This window comes from Podarcis bocagei (genome assembly GCF_964188305.1).
Source record: "Podarcis bocagei genome assembly, chromosome: 15".
Taxonomy (NCBI): Eukaryota; Metazoa; Chordata; class Lepidosauria; order Squamata; family Lacertidae; genus Podarcis; species Podarcis bocagei.
Window position 1 is genome coordinate 8,284,263 of NC_138141.1, and position 22,690 is coordinate 8,306,952.

General features: G+C 47.0%; 1 protein-coding gene across 2 annotated transcripts in view; it reads right to left on the minus strand.

Moving 5' to 3' along the window:
• Positions 1-20,254, minus strand: part of RNF122 (ring finger protein 122) — a 34,975-nt gene extending 14,721 nt beyond the window's left edge. The window contains exons 1-2 of one of the 2 annotated variants that reach the window (XM_081171890.1): positions 19,872-20,254; positions 1,107-1,263 (exon numbers count right to left, since the gene is read on the minus strand). In XM_081171890.1, the coding sequence (XP_081028016.1) occupies positions 1,107-1,263; positions 19,872-19,896 (182 nt within the window). In that variant the 5' untranslated portion in view covers positions 19,897-20,254. The remainder of the gene's footprint in view (positions 1-1,106; positions 1,264-19,871) is intronic. The other variant, XM_081171889.1, reaches the window with a different exon arrangement.
• Between the last annotated feature and the right edge of the window lie 2,436 nt (positions 20,255-22,690).

Genomic DNA, 22,690 nt, shown 5'->3' on the forward strand with positions numbered 1-22,690 from the left:
GATTGAGGGTGGGGCATCTGGATTCAGCCTAAGGGCCAGGTGGGAGCCTGCCAGGGGTCAGCGGGGTCAGAGGCAAAAGTGGGGAGGGTAATGAATGCAAATCTTACCTTTGCACAGAAGGCAGAGGGCCTTCTCGGTAGTGACGCCTGCACCGTGGAACACCCTCCCATCAGATGTGAAAAGAAATAAACAACTATCTGACTTTTAGGAAAGTTTTTAATGTTGGATGTTTTATCGTGTTTTTATATTATGTTGGGAGACGCCTAGAGTGGCTGGGGAAACCCAGCCAGATGGGTGGGGTATAAGTAATTAATAATAAATAAATAAATAAATAAATAAATAAATAAATAAATAATAGGCTCCTTTCTACACACAAACACACATGCACACACGCACACGCACACATCCCTTCTATTCTCCATCCAGACAAACAACAGGCATTATCAGAGTTCAAGGACATATTCCAGCCAGGCAAAAACATGCAAGGAGGTTGCGAAGCAGGGCCAGTAGGTGGTGTGGCCTGGGAAGACTCTCAAGGAACAAACAGAGAGGGACACTTTTGACCCTGCGTCTGATTGAGGTTCCCCGTCCCTGGGCTAGGGACAGCAATTCATAGGACAATTAAGGAGTTATCTGTTTCAACAAGCTTTGCCTGATTCTTGACAGGCTTCCTCCTGACCTCCAAGGCTCCTTGGAACTTTCTTTGAAAAACCTCTGTTCTCGTGGTCTAGCAAGCCTGCTTCCTACAGAATCAGGCCACTGGTCCATCTCGCTCAGTGTGGCCTACACTGGCAGGCAGCTGCTCTCGTGGGACAGGGGTCTCTACACAGCCCTGCCTGGAGACAACAGGCATTGCACCTGGGAGCTTTCTGCATGCCAAGCAGATGTTCTGCCACCGAGCCACAGTCCTTCCCTTTAATAGATTTAGCTATTTGGTTTAAAAATATTTGAAGTTTCAATCCTCCCCCCCTCTTCCTCTCTGACCCCAAATTATCTAGAAAGCAGAGAAGGAGAAGCAACTGCAGTCACAGGCACGGGTGCGTCGCTTGTGTTTCCCCTCTCCTCCGCCATCTGCATCCAGCATCTCCCTCGGGGCTATGACTCACCTAATGAAGTAGCAGCAGAAGATGAGGCTGAGCACAAAGACGAAGATCCCCGTGCCAAAAATCACCATGTAGATATTCAGCGGCAAGTCCTGGAATGTGATGGGAGGCATCGTGCAGGATTTGTTGGTGTAAACCAGCCCCAAACCACAGAAGCATCCTGGAAGCCAGGAGGGTAGAAGGGAGAGAAAGAGAAGATGAGACTCAGGGGTGGAGAGAGACAGGAGAGGAAGGCAGCAGCACAGATCTCCTTAGGATCATAGAATTGTAGAGCTTGGAAGGGACCTCTAAGTTCATCTAGTCAACCCCTCGGCAAGGCAGGACTACGCAGCTAGCCCATATGGGGATCAAACCCGTGACCGAAACTAAGCCGTGGAGAATAGGGATGGGCAAATCTGTCCCTTTGGGTTTCTCCAAGTTTGTCATTTTCCCCATCTTAAATTCCTTTCTCCACATTTCCCCCAATATACGTACAGTACACATTTTTGCATGCGGTGTGAACTAAGGCACACCTTTCTGCAAGCTATTCCCCTAATACAATGCAATTTTTTAAAAATGCTATTTGCACAATTGCATATATTCTTGTGCATACTTTTCCCCAAACATAAGCCTTTTGGTTCATGTTGGCTGAAGAACTGCATCAAAACATGTGAAGAAGTGTGAATTTGGAAGGATACTTCAGTTCGCATATCTGTCTGGGAAACGCAGACCAGGCAAAATGCACTGAATTTCTCCCTCATCCCTCCTAGAGAATAAGGCGATGAATAGCTTCTAGTCATGATGATTATAGGTACTATCTCCAGCACATATCATTCCCTTGCTTAGATAAACGAAAGAAAAACCCCTCATCCAAAAGAACAAAATCCAAACACACAATCACAAAAATAGGAAGCACTGATGGGAGCTTTTTATGTTATCATTATGAGCCTCTTTGAGCTCAACAGTCTTGTGGAAAAGGGGAATACAAGTATTAAGGTAAAAGGCTAAAGGTAAAGGGACCCTTGACAGTTAAGTCCAGTCGTGGACGACTCTGGGGTTACGGCACTCATCTCACTTTATTGGCTGAGGGAGCCGGCGTACAGCTTCTGGGTCATGTGGCCAGCATGACTAAGCCGCTTCTGGCGAACCAGAGCAGCACACAGAAACGCCGTTTACCTTCCCGCCTGAACGGTACCTATTTATCTACTTGCACTTTGACATGCTTTGAACTGCTAGGTTGGCAGGAGCAGGGACCGAGCAACGGGAGATCACCCCGTCGCGGGGATTCAAACCACCGACCTTCCGATCGGCAAGCAAGCCCTAGGCTCTGTGGTTTAACCCACAGTGCCACCCGCATCCCGTAAATCAAAAGGCTGCCTACTCCCATAAGAACCTGTGCAGAATCTAAGAGCTCCTCCAGATGACCTATTTATTCCACATTCAACTTGATTTCCTTGCACAAAACTGAAGTAGGAGGATAGACTATCATATTTATTCCATTTTTTTAATGGGGAGCTTATAAAACATTAACATTCATCCCAATCTGTTTATGGGGCATTTGCACATCTTCCCATTAGTAATTCATTCATCCCACCCTTTTATGGCTTTCCAAACTGCCAAATGTCAGGTGTTTTTTGGCACCCCAAGGTCTACGTCAGAGGTCCTCCTTCTGTACCCTTTGAAGGTGGCAATTGGGTATTTTCAGTAGTGGCTTGGGATGCAAGGATCTGTCAATTTCGGTTCTCTCCATTTCTCATTTTTCCAGTCTTAAATTATGTTCTCCATATTTCTGCAGCAATTTGCTTTTAAAAAAAGGTCATGAATATTCACTAGCATTTTAAGGGTGCATTTCTCATAATAAACACATTTCTGTGTGAAGCTCTGTCTAATGTACACATTTCTGCAAACACTTTCCCCTAATGTAATGCATTTTTGCATGCCATTTTTACTAACATATTCATTTGTGTGCACACTTTCTCCCAATATACACATTTTTCTAAACACTGTTTGGCTGCAAAATTCGGGCAAGTGTGAATTTTGAAGGACAGTTGTGTTTCACTACACTTTGTTTCAGAAAATGCAAATTTGATAGATTCACCTTAAAGGCACAATCCCAGTCCCCTTTCCCCTACATTCACCAAATGTCCGGAAGGAGTAAAAGAGCAATGGTAGAAGCAGAGCCTTAGGAATGCCCAGTATTTCACTGACCACAAAGAAATGATAAACAGCAAAGCCAGTGCAGTGTAGCATAGTGGTTAAAGTTTTCAAATGGTGCCTGGGAGGTCAGGGTTCAACTCCACACTCAGTCATGAAACTCACACGGTGACCTTGAACCAGTCAAGGTCTCTAAATCTAACCCACTTCTCAGGGCTGTTATGAAGATAAAATGGGGTACGCCAAACCTTCAGCCACTTGGAGGGAAATAATATTGCATTTTTATTTTTTTATTTTTTTTAAATGATGACTTCCTTGAAACAGTCATCTTTTTCCTGCCCCACAACAGGAAATGATCAAAACATGATCCCATCCACTATTTAAGGAATCAGTGCACAAAAGGAGGTTTTTGCTGACTTTATCTGAAGCACAGAACAGCTGTGGCTGGTTACAGGAAGGCCTGCTGGAAAGCCAAAATAAGAAAAGAAAAGCCTTTGGGGGTGCGGGTGCTAATAGCAAAGCAGAAATGATTAACAATGCATTAAAAATGAAATAATCAGCTGAGGCAGGGGGCCAGTTCTGAGGAAGTCTCTCACCATCAGCTGTTCGCAGAGCGCTGGCCCTTCGGATCCAAGCAACAATCTCCATGAGAATGACGGTGGGGGGAGGGGGGAGGTTTTTCAGGAAGAATTTGCTACCTTAATTAGGCAAATAATAGAAGTGTGTGTACACATAGCTCTTGACCCTTGCTACACAACTCAAAAGTAGTATCTAGGTTCCAATGGAGACTAGCATTTCCTGTACTGATGGAGATAGATACACAGAAAGACCTATGGTCTCACAACAGCTGTCAAACTTGGCCCATAGCTGGTAGGGGAAAGAAAGATGAAGGCTGCAAGTCAAAATCCAGGTCCCCACTCCTGGGTTAGATGCATAAATAGTCTGACCTGATATCAGGCAATTTCCTTGTGTTCTGTGAGCTCCTTACGTTCCCAAATGGCTGTGGGGACTGGAAGGAGGGAATTGAGCTTCCAAGATGAGCACTATAGGAGTGTGTTGTCCCCGACCCCAATTTCCTCTCCCCTGCAGAGATTGATTTGAGGGTGGACAGAAAGGACTCGCAAGCTGGTGTATTATCTACCGGCAGATCTCTTTCTTTCTGAGTAATTGCCTCAGAGCCTGCTGTTTGAAAGGATAAGCTTGCAGAGATCAGTGTCTCTAGAGAGATCTGCCTAGACATTGGGAAGGACGGGGGAGGAGTGGAAGGGGGAAATTAGCACTTCAATAATGAGGCACTGAAGTCCCTTTGATAAAACCGAATCAGGGACACCACCTGGGCCCAGACGCAGACTGCACCCCTTGTTTCAGGACCACAGGCTGAGAAAAACAAAACGGTTTTCCTATACACATACGCCGAGGATCACTGAAGATATAAAGCCAGCCTAGGATTCCAAAAATACACGTATTCCACTGAGACAGATATTGCTGTGAATTATTCCAGCCATCACCTCCTCAGCAACTGAAGCTTCCCCAGTAGTGAAAACCCAGAAGGGCGAAAAAAGTCCTTAATCACACAGGGAGCAGTGGTTCAGCTCCAGACCCTGGCACAAGGCACCCTTTGCAGGATACACACCCTGAATGGGCTCCTCTTCCCAAGCACCACTGTCACTGCTGCCTATTTAACTTGTGTGTGTCCAATTTGGCCTACTGCATCTTTGCCTTGCTGTTGTCTCCATTGGACCATCTGGAGCTGCATTATCAATTTGGATTGGCCGGGGCTCTGGAGGGTCTTGGCTAGAAGTTGTTGCCATTATCTATTAGCCAGGCTAGCAGGGGGGAGTGACAGGGACATGGGGCCAGAAAGCTCATTTTCTAGTGCAATAGCCAATGTAGTGCCCCCTCCCAATGGTGTTGGCCTACAACTCCCATCAGCCCCAGTCAGTATGGCAGATGGTCAGGGGTGATGGGAATTGTAGTCCAACAACATCTCAAGGGCACTACATCATCATCAATTTATTTATGCTCCATCTTTTTCTCTAATGGGGAAGCTTACGGATAAAAGCAAGAAATTCCTAATAACATAGGGGGAAAAATAAGTAAACCTTGATAGAATGAAAACTATATAATATATAAAATCTGTTTGTTGACTCCCAAACAGATTTTATATCTGAAAGTGGAGATGAATGCTACACCCCATAGTCGAATTCGACTGCACTTAACCGTCCAGGGGTCCTTTACCCCGTGCTAGTAGACTGCTTTTGTTGAATTAAAAACCAATCATTTGCTACATTTAAAATGCTTTAAAAGAATTAAATAAAAATAACATTTAGAGACAAACCTCCCCAATTCACACTTTCCAAGACTTTACGTGAACCGAAACACAGCAATTCTTCGAAATTTGCACTTTTCCAAATTTTGCAATGCGATTCTCCAACCAAGTAACAGGTACAAAAATGCATGTGCTGTGCTAGAGTAAAGTGTGCATAAAAATGTATATATTAACTAAAATAACAAGCCAAAGTGCATTATATTAGCAAAAAATGCTTTGTAAACATGCGTCCATTAGGAAAATTGCATACAAAAATTTGAAATACTGGTGAATTTTCAGAACATTAAAAAAACCAAAAAAAACACCCTACCATCTGTATGGAAATTTGGAAACTGAACTTAAGACTGGGGGGGGGGGGAATGCAAAACTGAGATGAAATGAACATATTTTCCCATTCCTACTCTCACCTAGTGAATATTTAAACACATGAGGGTTTCAGACTCTTGAAGAGTCTACAGCCTATCCCATGCCACAAGCAGGACTTTCATATCATCACACATCAACTGAAGCACCATAGTTTGCAACATATGATGTTCACATATTCAGCTGGGAACCACCACCCATTAACTGAAGTCAAGTATCTGTATTTGCGATCCAGTCTTTAGAGTTATAATCCCCTCCATCTATCCCTTTGGAAGCATGTACATAATCATATAAAGAAAGTCACTAAACTCTTGATGGCGTACGTGGGCCCACAGTGGATGTTTATAGCCAATAAGGAGATACGCAATTGCCAGATGTTTCCTGCAGCTGAAGACTGCAAAATTCAAGCTATTGGGTAGAAGCTATTGCAGTGCTAAGAGAGCGTGGCACACACAAAGATTTCTGCTTGTGCAAAGAAACTTCCTCCCTCTCTCCTTTCCCAAACCCCACAAATCTGTTCTAAGGGTTCCCCGAACCCCTAGTGGTGGAAAGGTTCTGCTGTGCAAGTAGAAATCCTTGCACAGATGGGGCAGGTTAGCTGAATACTGACCATTGATCCTGAACTGACTGAGAGGGCAGGAGCTGGTGTTTTGGGCTTTTGGTGCTGGCCTTTAAAGCCCTAAACGGCCTCGGTTCAGTATACCTGAAGGAGCGTCTCCACCCCCATCGTTCTGCCCGGACACTGAGGTTTAGTGCCAAGGGCCTTCTGGCAGTTCCCTCACTGCGAGAAGCCAAGTTACCCGGAACCAGGCAGAGGGCCTTCTCGGTAGTGGCACCCGCCCTGTGGAACGCCCTCCCACCAGATGTCAAAGAGAACAACAACTACCAGACTTTTAGACGACATCTGAAGGCAGCCCTGTTTAGGGAAGCTTTTAATATTTGATATATTATGGTATTTTAATATTGTGTTGGAAGCTGCCCAGAGTGGGCGGGGTATAAATAATAATTTTTTATTATCATCATCATCATCATCATCATCATCATCATCATCACCACCACATTTCTATCCCACCTTTTCCCCAATGTGGTTACATGGCTCTCTTCCTCCCCGTTTTATCCTCATCTCACAACAACCCTGTGACATAGGTTAGGCTGAGAGACTGTGACTGGCCCAAAGTCACCCAGTGAGTCTCATGGCTGAGTGGGATTTGAACCCTAGCCATCCAGATCCTAGGCCGGCCCTCTAACCACTACGCTAGACAGGCTCTCCTTCTAACAAGCATCGTCACTCAATGAAAAAAATATATTTAGAACTCGCGACATCCAGACAGAAGCAACTGCAAGAACCAGTTTACAAAGCTGGGGTTCTTTGCGGAATTGTTTCTCCACAGCGAACCCTTCTCTGCTAATATGGAAAAAATGAACAGCTAGAAGCCGCCCATTTTGAGGCAACAAGAAAATTCGGCAGCATTACGTAGTGCAGCGACCTAGATATTGTTTGGACGTCTTTAAAGGGGGGGGAGGGGAATAAATGAAAATCAGCAGGCAAAATCAGAGGCAGAAAACAATGTGGGCTGTTGCAGTGACATAAAGGAAGACCAACGTACCATGATTCCTGTGCGCAAGAAATCCAACTCCCCCAAAATTCTGAAGCTGCCCTAAGAAAAATTAAACTATTAGTCTAGCTCAATATTGTTGATTCTAAGCTGATGGGCTCTCCATGGTTTCAGACAAGGGCCTCTTCCAGCCCTGCATGGAATGGGGAGCCACTGCAGAAAAGGCCCATTGCATCTGGAGTGCTCTGATGGTGTTTCCTGCTTGGCAGGGGGTTGGACTCGATGGCCCTTGTGGTCTCTTCCAACTCTATGATTCTATGATTCTATCTCTGGATGGAAAACATGTATATGTGTGAGGGCATGGTTTACTGACTGGCTGGACCGCTAAACAAAGCATTCCATGCTGCAACATTTTGTTGCAGGTCCCTTTTGAGTTATATACTGTTATTTAAGGGACTGCAGCTTTATCCTGCCTTGACAGAGATAGCTAAGCTGTGCCCCAGCCCCTCAATAGGTTGCTGGACTGCAACTCCCATCAACCCGGACCATTGGGCAATCCTTCCTGAGGCTGGCGGAAGTTGGAGTCCCAACAACATGGTAGTAATAACAATAATAATAACAATAATAAATTTTCTTATACCCTGCCCATCTGAACTGGGTTACCCCAGTCACTCCAGGCAGCTTCCAACAATACAATTAAAACAAAGCAACAAAACAAACAAACAAACAAACAAACAAAAACACACACACACACAACATCATCAAAGATAAAAAGCTTCCTGAAACAGGACTGCCTGATGTCTATGAAAATTTATATAGTTGACATCTGCCAGGAGGGCATTCTACAGGCTGGGTGTGACTACTGAGAAGCCCCTCTACCTGGTTCCCTGTAACTTGGCTTCTTGCAGTGAGGGAACCACCAGAAGGCCCTCAGAGCTGGACCTCAGTGTCCGGGCTGAGCGATGGGGTGGAGACGCTCCTTCAGGTATACTGGGCTGAGGCTGTTTAGGGCTTTAAAGGTCAGCACTTTGAAATGTGCTCGGAAACGTACACAAGACGAATGCCTTGCAAGACGGAAAACTCGCTAGACGAAAGGGTTTTCCGTTTTGGAGGTGCTTCGCAAAACGAATCTCCTATGGGCTTGCTTCGCAAGACGACAATGTCTTGCGAGTTCCTGCTGGGTTTTTTTCCTCCCCCCCTTTTTCTAAGCCGCTAAGCCGCTTATCAGCTGATCCGATCAGCAGATAAGCCGCTAAAAGCGCTAATCCGCTAATCCGTCAATGGGCTTGCTTCGCAAGACGAAAAAACCGCTAGACGAAGAGAATCACAGAACGGATTCTTTTCGTCTTGCGAGGCACCACTGTACTAGGAGCCAATCTTAGGACCAGTGTAATATGGTCCTGGTGGCCGTTCCCAGTCATCAGTCTAGCTGCAGCATTCTGGATTAGTTGCAGTTTCCGAGTCACCTTCAAAGGTATCCCCACATAAGAGTGCATTGCAGCAGTTCAAGCGGGAGATAACCAGAGTTATGTACCACTCTTGCGATACAGGGCGCAGGCAGGCAGGGTCTCAGCCTGAGTACCAGATGGAACTGGTAGACAGCCATCTAGGACACAGAGTTGGCCTGCACTTCCCTGGACAGCTGTGAGTCCAAAATGCCCCCAGGATGCACATCTGATCCTTTAGGGTAGGGGTCAGCAAACTTTTTCAGCCGTGGGCCGGTCCACCGTCCCTCAGACCATGTGGTGGGCCGGAATATATTTTTTGGGGGGGAAATGAACGAATTCCTATGCCCCACAAATAACCCGGAGATGCATTTTAAATAAAAGCACACATTCTACTCATGTAAAAACACCAGGCAGGCCCCACAAATAACCCAGAGATGCATTTTAAATAAAAGGAAACATTCTACTCATGTAAAAACACGCTGATTCCCAGACTGTCTGCAGGCCAGATTGAGATGGCAATTGGGCCACATCCGGCCCACGGGCCTTAGGTTGCCTACCCCTGCTTTAGGGGCACATTTACCCCACTCAGAACTAGAGAGCCCCCCACACCTGCCCACCCCCTGTCTCCCAGAAACAGTACTTATGTCTTGTCAGGATTCAGTTTCAATCCATTAACCGCCACCAACCCCTGCACAGCTGTCATTGTTTGAACCAGCCCGTGCAACTCTGCCTTTAACAGTCTTTTGGTTTGCAGGACTTAGCAATCAAATCAAATCTATTTCTTTTTAACAGCATGCTAATATAAATTATCTCTGCAACGCTGCGTCTGGACACCCAAGCCATCCCACTAACAAAAGCTTCCCCTGATTTCCCCTTACAACAGCCATTTTCAGCTCCCAGGCGGAGTTTGCTTATTTAGCAGAAAGTTATAAAGCTCTAACATTTGAGGCTTAAGCAGGCAAGTGGCAGACACACTCTGTTGCCGGAGGTCAAGGTCAGGCCAACAGGACTCTTGCCACACAAGTGCCATCTGATTCTACAGCTCCGCTCGAGGCAAAGGCACATGACTATATTTGAATCCTGGAGTCCTGGACCTATTCTCTGGGTGCTGGGAGTGCTTCATGAAGCTGTCAGGAATTGCAATTCATTTGCCTGCTGGAGAACTTTCAAAACGTGGAGTAAGCCAGGTGGCAGTGGATCAAAAATCTGGATGACTGTACTTTTATTATTATTATTTTTAATCATTAGTTCCTGTAGACAAAGAAAACTTGGCACTAAGCGTTACTATCGTGCTCAGTGCTGCTCTGAAAGATTAAAAGAAGATAAAAGGTGTCTATATTGAAGCTGAACCTGTTGAAGCAAACCCATTCTAGCAACTTGTTCATAATTCTAAGAACCACCTAATTCACAAACTGCCTGTGCAGACAAGCTGAATTGTTTCCCATTTTCTGGTGGGTGCTATGCAAGGGACCATGTTGCAGCATGGTGTTGTCCTGTTCAGGGTTCCAGCTAGCGACTCCCCTTCCCTAAATACTCCATTCCACCCACCCAATTTTTCTGTCATTCTCATCCGTCCAACATGCATTTAGCATTCCATGGCTACCCAGTAGGTTGTTTTAGGGAGGGGGTCCCAAGCATTGTTTACAGGGTTCCCCAGAAGTCTGCTGCTATCTCCCTCTTGTGCATGACTGGTGCCACTTCAGCTACAAAAGTATTGCCACTTGGAGCAGGAGTTGGATCCTTAAGAGCCTGAAAGCATCAAGCTTTCTTGACGTAGCTCCTGTGCTCATGGAAGACTTGTCAGAGCTCATCTCCTGCTCCCTTTTCTCCTGCCTTCACAGAGCCCAGAAAGCCTCAGGGACTCGGTTGCTTCAGGTCCCTAGCAGAGCATTCTTCTTTTCTACATTGGTCCCTTACTTTTCTCGCCCTGATCTGGCCACAGTGATCCATGCGATGGTCACCTAAAGGCTTGATTATTGTAACTCGCTCTACGCGGGGCTGCCCTTGAAGCTGACCCAGAAACTCCAGTGGGTGCAGAATGCCGCGGCGAGGCTCTTTACAGGGTCCTTGCTGCGGGATCACATTTATCCAGTGCTTTAACAACTGCACTGGCTCCCGGTGGAGTATAGGGTCAGGTTTAAGGTGCTGGTTTTGACCTTTAAAGCCCTATGCGGCCTAGGACCCACGTATCTACGGGACTGCCTCTCTTGGTATGTCCCATGGAGGACCTTAAGGTCTACAAATGACAACACTTTGGAAGTCCCAGGTCGCAAGGCGGTTAGATTGGTCTCAACTAGGGCCAGGGCCTTTTCAGTACTGGCCCCGACTTGGTGGAACGCTCTGTCACAAGAGACTAGGGCCCTGCGGGACTTGACATCTTTCTGCAGGGCCTGCAAGACAGAGCTGTTCCGCCTGGCCTTTGGTTTGGACTCAGTCCGACCCTTATGTTTCCCTCCCCTTATGGTTTTGATGAGGCTGCATTTTAACCTGTATTTTATATTGCCCCCCCCCCTTATTATGTTTTTACTGTAATTTTACTGTTGTTAGCCATCCTGAGCCCGGCTCTGGCCGGGGAGGGTGGGGTATAAATAAAATTTATTATTTATTATTATTATTGTTGTTATTATTATTACATGGGGTGGGGAAGCTTTTTGGCTTCACGGGCCTGATTCTTATCAGGCCCCACCCCTGCAGGCCAACTTTGACAAGTGGGGAGGGCAACATACCTACCAACCACTGGAGAGGGAAGCCTGGCAAAACCCTGGAGGTCAGGTGCTTGGGAATCTCTTGCACCCAAATAGGGCAAGACTGACTTCCCAACGCATCGAGTAATGTGCAAGGGGGTTGATCCTGCTTTGTGCAGGGATCAGCTGCATGCACAGCTGAATAGGGCAGGATTGCATGCCCCCATCCCCGCAATCAGCTGATGGGCAAGCGGTCCAGTCAAGCTTTCTCCAGGATCCGCCACCCTGTTCCATCCCAACAGCTGCCCACCTGGGTGATGTCACCTGATTGACAGGTGGGCGTGATTTCAGGTGAGCGGCTTCAAATTGGAACCCATGGCAGGAACCCAAGATTGGCCCATGGGCTAGATGTTCCCTAACTTTGCTTTCTTTTAGGGGCGAAATGCTATTTGTTTCACTTTAGTGCTAGGAAGAAGGTGTTCTGTGCATCAGACGGGGGCGGGGGGGGACTGCTGCCATAATAATAATAATAATAATAATAATAATAATAATAATAATAATAATAATAATAATTTATTATTTATACCCCGCTAATCTGGCTGGGCTTCCCCAGCCACCCCGGGCGGCTTCCAACAAAATATTAAAATACCGTAATACATCAAACATTAAAAGCTTCCCTAAACAGGGCTGCCTTCAGAAGTCTTCTAAAAGTCTGGTAGTTGTTTATCGCTTTGACATCTGGTGGGAGGGCGTTCCACAGGGCAGGTGCCACTACCGAAAAGGCCCTCTGCCTGGTTCCCTGTAACTTGGCTTCTCGCAGGGAGGGAACCACCAGAAGGCCCTCGGCGCTGGACCTCAGTGTCAGGGCAGAACGATGGGGGTGGAGACGCTCCTTCAGGTATACTGGACCGAGGCCGCTTAGGGCTTTAAAGGTCAGCACCAACACTTTGAATTGTGCTCGGAAACGTACTGGGAGCCAATGTAGGTCTTCCAAGACCAGTGTTATGTGGTCTCGGCAGCCGCTCCCAGTCACCAATCTAGCTGCAGCATTCTGGATTAGTTGTAGTCACCTTCAAAGGGGTCACCCACAATCCAACATACTTTCAGTATAAACAAAATCAGGGGTGCCATCTACATTGACTGGCAGTGGCTCCCAAGAGTTTCAGGCAGGAGATGTTCCCAGCTTTCAAATCAGATGCACAGTGGGTCAGTGGGTCTTTGGGTCTGGCTGCTCACCAGAAGGTTGGTGGGTCAATCCCACTCAGGGCAGGATTCCTGCATTGCGGAGGGTTGGACTAGATTACTCATGGGGTCCCTTCCAACTCTACAATCCTACAATTCTATGATTCTTCAACAAGGCTGGCTTACTACATTTCGAAGTGAAGCAAATAAACATTGCCATCAAAAAAGCCCCCATCTCCCAAATATGGCCATTTACTCCAAAGTGTACGATTAACAGCAGGTGCGTGAAGAAGAGGGAGAAGATCTGCTTTGTGAGAAACTCTGATGGAGTCCTTGTGCTATTTGCAGTAATCTCCCACTTCCCGTAGGTCACCTCCTTCACGGAGGCGAACGGTTCACCTGGAGAGTCAGCTCACTGATGGAGCTAGAGAGGCTCAAACCCACGCAACACAGAAAGCGAGAAACTGGAACGAAACTAGGGGTTTATGCAAAGGCCTTTGTGTGGGGGTGAGCAGCAGCTGCAACTGGGTTTCCTGACAGGGAGAAGATGGTGCCTGTTCTCGACAGACAAACTGACAGATGAGGTTCAATCCCTGGCATCTCCAGGTAGAGCTGGGAGAAAATCCTGTTTGAAACCCTAAAAAGCTGCTGTCAGTCTGTGTAGACAATACCAAGGGAGATGGATCAATCGTGTGACTCAGTATAAGGCAGCCTCCTATGTTCCTACTCTGACTGGCAGCAGCGCTCTGGGGTTTCAGGCAGAGATCTTTCTTTCACATTAATTGCTGGGTTGCTTTCCCACATCCCCCAAAATGGAGGTGCTGAGGATCAAACCTGGATGCAAAGCACCTGCCCTACGAATGAGCTATCCCTTCCCCTGCAGTTCCTAGTTCATGATTTAATCTTGAGAGGGACAGTGTGGTATAATGGTTAGAGTACTGGACTAGGAGCTGGAAGACCAGGGTTCAAATTCCCACTCAGCCATAAAGCACGCTGGGTGACTTTGGGCCAGTTACCATCTCTCAGCCTAACCTACCTCACAGCGTTGTTGTGAGGATTTAAAAAATGGTGAGGAGAACCATTCACTTGAGCTCCTTGAAGGAAAAGGTGAGATATAAATGTAATGAATGAAATAGATACCGTATTTACCACCCTATAAGACGCACCAGACCGCAAGACGCACCTAGTTTTTGGAGGAAGAAAACAAGAAAAAATATATTCTGAATCTCAGAAGCCAGAACAGCAAGAGGGATCGCTGCGCAGTGAAAGCAGCAATCCCTCTTGCTGTTCTGGCTTCTGGGATAGCTGTGCAGCCTGCGTTCGCTCCATAAGACACACACAGCCTGCATTCGCTCCATGCACACACATTTCCCCTTACTTTTTAGGAGGGAAAAAGTGAGCCTTATAGAGCAAAAAATACGGTAAATAATCTGGAGTTGCAGATTGCAGTCTGAATAAATCACTGGGGATTTTAAATGTCTGCATCCTGAGGTTAAAATGCTCTGCCAACCTTGCTTGGGATTAAGCCCCATGGACTTACTTAAGAGTAGATGCGCACAGGATTGTGCTGCAAATTAAGCTGTGGGTGGCCCCAACCCATGCACCTTTGCCACTGTCAACGCTCAGCACTGAATCCAACCCAAGATTTTGTTTGCCTTTGAAAAAATTATGGCTGGGAAAAGCTTGCATGCAAAGGAACACAAAAGCAACAGCAGGAAGAGAGAGGAGGACTCTTTAGCTGTGTAGATTGCATCTGCTTAGAGAGGGGGCTTAACCTGCCCGGGGGCCAGAGGCGAAAGTGAGTGGAGTAACTGGTGAAAAAGGTACCTTTGTACAGCCAGACTATTTTCGACACACACCTCTCGCTATGCTCCAACCAGACAAGGAAAAAGTGTCATCTGAGTTCAAAGGCACATTCCAGCCAGGCAAAAACACTCAAGGAAAGCATGAAGCAGGGCTGGGGGAGGGGGCTATGGCTGGCAGAGGTTGGAGAGTCCCAAGGGCCAGACAGAGAGGGCCACATTTGGTTCCCAGGCCTAGAATTCCCTCCCATGGCCTTAGAAGACACCTGGCCTCTGGCCCTCCAGATGTTTCTGGACTGCAGCTTCCATCATGTCTGGCAATTAGCCATGCTGATGGGTCCAGCAACATCTGGAGGGTCACCAGTTCTCCACTCCTGGCTTAGAGGATGGTCCCAGAACCATCTTAATAGGAACACTGAAAGTTTATCAGCATCACCTCTGGTACTCCAGATGTTTTGGACTACAACCCCTAACAGCTCCAGCCAGCTTGGCCAATGCTCATGGGCGATGGGAGCTGTGGCCCAAAAACATCTGGAAGTCACTGGATTGGGGAAGGCACTGATATCCTCTGACAGCTGCAGACATCCAGGGTCTCAGGCAGAGAGAAGGCCTTTCCACCACTTCCTACATACCCGTTCTGAAATGGAGAGGCGTGGGAGAAAACCTGGGGCCTTTTGCGTTCAAGACGCATGATTTACAACTAGGCTGAGTACATCCCTTAAAAGTCCATTTGCTCCCTAGAGTTTAGGGTTTATAGACTAGAATTCTTAATTATTAATAGCGCATGTTGGGTGTGCTTATAAGATGCACTGCCCCTTTCCCAAGAACCAAATGAGAAGTGGCGTGGGTGATCCTTAATAAAATGTGCTTTTTAAAACAAAACTAAAACAACTTTAAAGCGGCCAGGGGAAGCTTTGATTTGGTTCAGACCAAAGAAGAACTTCCTGACAGTAAGAGCTGTTTGACAGTGGAATTTGCTGCCAAGGAGTGTGGTGGAGTCTCCTACTTTGGAGGTCTTTAAGCAGAGGCTTGACAACCATATGTCAGGAGTGCTCTGATGGTGTTTCCTGCTTGGCAGGGGGTTGGACTCGATGGCCCTTGTGGTCTCTTCCAACTCTATGATTCTATGATTCTATGAAATCAGTACAGGGGGAGGGAATGATGATTATACTCCAACCACTCCCCAAACTTTTCTTTTTTCTTTTTGTTTTGGTGACACTGTTTTAAAACTGCTTTAAACAGTATTTTAAATTTCTGTAACTCACCCTGAGACCTTAGAGTAAGGGGCGGGTAACAAATTAAAATAACAGCAACAAAATCTGGTATGAACACAGGTTCCCCAATCACTGCTTTAAACTTTCATCACTGTGTGATTTTCTTAACTCGGACAGTTCCTCCAAAGATGCTGTTTGTTTTGCTTGAAGAAAGCAAAATATACACAAAGACGTGCTCCAGATAACTGCAGGCACAGCTGACCTAATAACACTTTGAGTAGATGTGTGTGTGATTTAGATCAGGGAAATGGCCAGGGTGGGGGAATAGGGTTAAAACCCCCTGCCAGTGTTGTCAAAGCTCTGCTCAAGTAGCCTTGAGCAAGTAGTTAGGCTATGTGGTGTAGTGGTCAGAGCGCTGTTCTAAGACTGGGGAGATCTGGGTTCAAATCCCCACGCAGGCATGAAATTCACTGGTCTGACGTCAGGCTAGTCACATTCTCTCAGGTTTACCTGCCTCACAAGGCTGATGTGAAGCTAAAACGAGGAGAGGAATTATGCTTGCTACCCCTGAGGTGCTTGGGAGAATAAGAAGATTTGAGCATGGGTCCGCTACACCATACTTATGGGTCCAACAATCAGCAGGTTAGGCCTTGTTGTTGGTACCAGCACCAGGGGCTGCCCAGTTGACAGGTTCTTTGGGGGAAGCCATGACCTGCGGCATGAGAGTATTTTAAATGTATGGATGCGAGCTCAGCCTCGGCCTCCATCTGCAATATGGGGAACCAGAATGCTAACTCCAGAATCTTCTGCTCTGTTCCACACAAAGTAGGAATTGAGGCTTTTGTGTGGTGGCCCCTATCCTTTGGAATTCCATCCCCTTGAATATTAGGCAGGCACCCTCTCTCTTGCCTGGTTGGCCCCCACTGGAGACCTTCCTCTTCCAACAAGCCTTTTGAATTGAAATCTTTTCCAGTTTGCACCTGGAATTGTTTTAAGATGCTTTTTCACTTCTTGTTTGCTGCAACAAACAAATTCAAGGGCAGATTCCAGCCAAGCAAAAATACTTAAGTGGGGTGCAAAGAAGGGGGAGGGCATGGCCTGGCAAGAGTCCCGAGGGTCACAAAAAGATGTCTGGGGGCAGTGGGGGCTGCATCTGTTCCCTGGGCCTGAGATCATTCTAGGTGTAAAGGGGACCCCTGACCATTAGGTCCAGTCGCAGACGACTCTGGGGTTGAGGCACTCATCTCATTTTACTGGCCGAGGGAGCCGGTGTAAAGCTTCCGGGTCATGTTGCCAGTATGACTAAGCCGCTTCTGATGAACCAGAGCAGCGCATGGAAACACTGTTTACCTTCCCACCGGAGCGGTACCTATTCATCTACTTGCACTTTGACGTGCTTTCGAACTGCTAGGTTGGCAGGAGTAGGAACCGAGCAATGGGAGCTCACCCCGTCACACGGGGTGGTTTAACCCACAGTGCCACCCGTGTCCCAGAAGGTTGTTCTACCCGTCTTAAAAGTTTGCTATGAGGATTACAACTAGCTGATGCTTTCAAAAAGCTTTGAGCAATTGAGAAGCATATGCAAAGATTAAATGTTATTAAAGTACATTCATGGTTAACATTGGACAAGAATTATGATTGCGACACAGCCCACAGGCAGCTGTGATGCGGTTTGGCTATCAACACTGCAAGCCTTCTCGAAACCAAAAGTAACTGACCATGGTTTCCTTAGCCTCTCCTAGGGAGAGGTTTAAAACTGATAGGGCTGTAGCCCAGTGGTACAAAATCTGCTTTGTTTGCACACCAAAGATCCCAGGTTCAATCCCTGACATTGGGCTGAGAACATCTCCCCACCTGAAGAATGGCTGTCTGTCAGTGGAGACATTACAGAGCTCAACAGGCCACGTAATCACAGAAGAACTGTAGAATTGGAAGGGACTAGCCCCCTATAACGCCCAACTTGGGCTCAAACCCATGACCAAGAGATTAAGAGTCTCATGTGCTACTGACTGAGCTGTCCACAGGGCTTAAGACAGCTTCCTATTTATTTATTTACTTACTTCATTTATATACCACCTTTTCCTCCAAGCTCAAGGTGGCATACACAGAGTCCTCCTCCTCCCCATCTGAAGTAGGTCAGGCTGATTTGAACCTTGACCTCCCAGTGCTCTAACCACTACACCACACTGCCTCTCATGTTCCTGTTCTGTATTTAGCAGTGCAGTCGTTGCAGACGGTCCTGAGTGTGGGGACTCGGTCTGCCTTTCAGTTTACAGATCTGCTTCAATTACAGTTTTGTTTTTTTAAATGGTGGGAAAAGCAGCAGCAAAGTGAGACATAAGAGGTTAATTGAGCCTCTGACTTTGATGCCTGAGTGTCTGTGTGTACTCAAAATAAACCAGCCAGCCCTCTCCTCCTCCTCCTCCTCTTCCCCTTCCCTTCCATTGTCTTTGAAGCACATGGCCTAGAGGCTGGATGCTAGTTAAATTTCATGGAACTATAAAGGGAGATGGGGCGGGGGGGGGGAGAGAAGGAAGGAAGAAGAAAGTCAGAGAACAAAAGCTACTTGAAATAATTAATCCGGGCTCATCCCAAGCAGGGCTCTGCTCCTTTTAATTAACCATTAGCCCTTCTACAAAAGCAATCACCATCTGCTAGGCCTTCTGAACGAAGCGCTCCCCACACCCCCCCAAAACTAAAACACTGTAATGAGGTTTTAAAGCGCTGTGCAAATGGTGTCCCCTCTGCAGCTGGGCAATTTCACGACAATCTCTGCCCTCTCCATAAGGAGGGGAGGGGGGCTAAGAAAGTCTGGAGCAAATGCACTGTTTATTTTGGGAACCCGTTTTAGCAGAAGGAAAACAATGCCAGCCCATCATTCTTAGGGCAGACACTTGGGTAGCTTAAACAGATCCCTGTTTGAGAGGGGATAACTTAGCAACTGTTTAGCAATAGGTACACTTGGCATTCTTTGAATATGGCTGCTTTTAATTATGCCCTTGACTCAGTGCTTTAGTGTTTCAATTGTCATCCTGATATTGTGGTTTCGCTTTAGATTATCTTTTTAAAGCGGTGTAAGCTGCTTTGGGGGCGGATATCTGCAGGAAAACAACACAACAACCAATAGCCAAGAGGAATGCAAGGGGTTGGACTACATGATCCTTGGGTCCCTTCTGACTCTACAATTCGATGATTCCATATACTGGAAAAAAGACAATGGTTTGTGTCTGTGTGGGGCAGGAATTAAGAGCCTTAGGCTCTGATTCTACACATTTTCAATGGGGCTCACTCCTGAGCAAGCACACATAGGATTGCTTATGTCAAAGCAATGCATATAATGGAATTTGAAAGTAAATTGCAGGCAGCCCTGTTGTCCCATGGGGGGGGGGGATACCCAAAAGTTAACAGCAGAGGAACCCCTCTATGAAGACCAACTAAAACGTCACAAAGGATTTAAGCAAGGACCCAACCATATTGGCAGCTCTTCTGAACTGAGCACATACCATAGATTTAAAGCGCAACCCTCTGCACAGAAAGAATCATGGGAACTGTAGTTTACCCTTCACAGAGCTCTTACCACGCTATAGTTCCCAGCATTCTCGTGTGGGTTGTTTTTTTTTTTTAATGTATGGTGGAAAAAGGGACGACCTTTCGGCTTTTCGAGTCCGCGATGCTTCGGGAAGAGGCTGGACCTGAATCGGTGCCCTCAAGACGCTGTTTCCAAAGTAACAACGAAGAAGGGAGGCTTACCCCGGAGCGAAAGAATGCCCTCAATTTCTCCTCCCTCCCCTGCGAACCATCCCGGCAGGTTCCTTTTGGTCTCTTTAAAATCTGGGGAGTTTTTGTTTACAGACAGATTTTTTTAAAAAAGATAAAATAAACAGGATCTGCATCTCCACCCGAAGACCGGACAATGAACTTGGCCGCCCGCAATGCCTGTGATTTGTTCGTTTTAAAGAAGCGGGGAGGTGAGGGGTTGGTTTTTGGCCAGCCCGTTTCTCCATCATCATCATCATCATCATCATCATCATCATCACCCTGGGTCGGACAAGCTTACCGTTACACCACTGGAACGGGTGCATCAGAGTCCCCAGCTCAGCTGCTTGCAAAAAACACCCGAGGTGCAGAAGGAAAATAAATACATAAATAAATAAATAGATAAAACAAAGCCGCCCCCCCCAAGAGAAGCCCCCTCTCTCCGCCCCCAATGCTCAGTTCGATTGGGGCTCAACAGTTCAAGGAGGCAGTCTTCTCTTCCTGGATCAGCAGCATCAATTGCAAGCCAAGGGCAGGGGAGGGGGGGGGAAACCTGCACAAAGGGGCCAAGGGAGGCTGATTCCGACGAGCAGCGCGCACGCAACGGCCGGCCCCTCCGCGAAGCTCGTCAGCAGCGCTTTCCCGGGGAAAAGATTGTTTCTGGCGGATACGTTCTACGAGGTTGGGGGACCTGACCCCCGGGCACGGAGACACCGCCCCCTGAAACTCCGCCCCCCTCCGAGAAGCAGCCAATCGCCGCCGCCAGCCAGCGGGGCTTATTAGCATGCTTTCTTTGGATGTGAACCGGGAGATGCGCCGGATGGGCTGCCTTTGGAACGCGGTTGCAGCCTATGGCGCTGCGGGATTCGAGAGAGACAGAGATCGACCCTCTTATTCCGCTGAAGGATTCCAAGCGTGAAGTTTAAATGGGACGGGATGGGCAGCAGTGGAGTTGCGGCTCTCTAGATGTTGCTAGACTACAACTCCCATCATCCCTGAGCCCTAGCCATGCTGACTTTGTCTGATGGGAGTTGGGAGGGAGTTCATTTGGAGGGTCACAAGCTCCTGACTGCTGCCTTATGGGGTGGGTGGTGTTTAGTTTTGGGTGGTTTTGGGTAGTTTTGTTCTGAAAAAATACAGGGCAGGGTGGAGCAGGGCGGTTGGTGGTCAATTTTTCGCCTCCATCTGGAGTGACTTTAAGCAACCCATTACAATCTATTGCAGCCTAACAGAATGGCCCCTCTGGAATTGGTCGCACATGCATGTACACATAAATTTCTAAATCTGTCTGTGCTTGGCTACCCAGAGCTTAAATACACGACCTTTCACAGGCCCTTTCAAACACAGGCATTTGGAGAAGATCCTTAACCTGGCACACACACACAGAGAGAGAGAGAGAAGAAGAAGAAGAAGAAGAAGAAGAAGAAGAGTTTGGATTTGATATCCCACTTTATCACTATCCTAAGGAGTCTCAAAGTGGCTAACATTCTCCTTTCCCTTCCTCCCCCACAACAAACACTCTGTGAGGTGAGTGGGGCTGAGAGACTTCAGAGAAGTGTGACTGGTCCAAGGTCACCCAGCAGCTGCATGTGGAGGAGCGGAGACGCGAACCTGGTTCCCCAGATTACAAGACTACCGCTCTTAACCACTACACCATGCTGGCTCTCACTCAGAGAGAGAAATACAGGACAAAAGTGCATCAATACAGGACATAGCATTTTACACCGAAATACAGGACAATCCTCTATTATACAGGATAGGTGGCTGATGCTCAGTGCTCAGATTTCAGCGGGCTGAGCCGCAGCTTTTAGAAGACTAGCCATCCCACCAGCTGTAAGCCTGAGTGAGGATTTGAACCCAGATCTCTCCAGGACTAATCTGGCACCCTAGCCACATTACCCTATATGGCTTTCATGGCTTTCATTGGCTAGCTAGGTAACTTTTCACTCAACAGGTGAAACACAGTACAAATAGTTTAGATGGCCTGAAGGAGTACAGATTTACGATGGTTGGTCCCTAACGTCATGAAGTGGGCTACCAATGCAATTTAAAAAGAAAAAAGGTATTTGAACACTGAACAAATGGAGGGCATGGAATGGACTGTCCTGGGAAAAGGAGATGGCTGGCCGGCCCTCTGAACAGGAGCATTCCACACTGCAACATTTTTGTTACAGGGACCACTTGTAGAGACCAAGCACTCACTGAAAACGTCGGGACTATTCTGGCCTTGCACTTTCATCTGGACTGAATGGCTAATCCTGGTCACATAAATTCACCCTCGTGCTCTGCACCTTCTTGATCCCAGCTTTAGCAAACAATGGAATTGCATCTGATAAGCAGTAGAATAACACACTAGGAAGGCCATGCAATGAGGCTATAAAACAAGGTGAGGCACCTCAGAGATATAGCCCAGTCTCATCCATCGTTCTCCAGTTGTTACTAAATCCTTCCACTCGGCATCGTACCTTCTAACCACGCAGCACCTGTTTTGTCACACTGGGTAGTGCCAGTTGCTGTGTCTCAAACAATCCCTTCTATTTCCCCAATTCAAGGGTGAGTGGAATTGCTTCTGTAGCCAAAACAGCACTCCCACATGGAAGCAGGTCGTAATCAAAGAGATCTGGGGGAAGCTCAACATTTGCAGAAGTGCATAATTTTTCTTTAAAAGAAAACAACTGTGCACACCGCACTTTGCAGAACAGGAGTGTGCTGTTGTTCTGCTGTTGAGCTTCCCAAAGGCCAGTGAGAAATGGACAAGGCAGCAGGACTCTTACGTTCTTAAAGAACAAAAGCCAAGCAAAGCCAGTGCTTGACCTGCTCTTTCGCGAATCCCCAGCCGCCCCTTTTCAGGTGGAAAGGCTTTCCCACTCTGGGCTGCTTCCTTACCTTCAAAGCAGGCTTTGAAGGTGCCGATCAGGCTGGCTGGCAGCCACTCTCTCCGACACCTCCCAAAGCTCCAAGCTGAGCAAAAACTGGTGGGAGTAAAGGCAGCTGACAGAAACTGACATCCAGCTTCATTCTGTTGCAAGTCCACATATTTTTTTTCCAATTTTAAAAAATTCATTTTATAACACAAATAAACAACACAAACAGAAAAACAAACAATACAAACAAATTCTT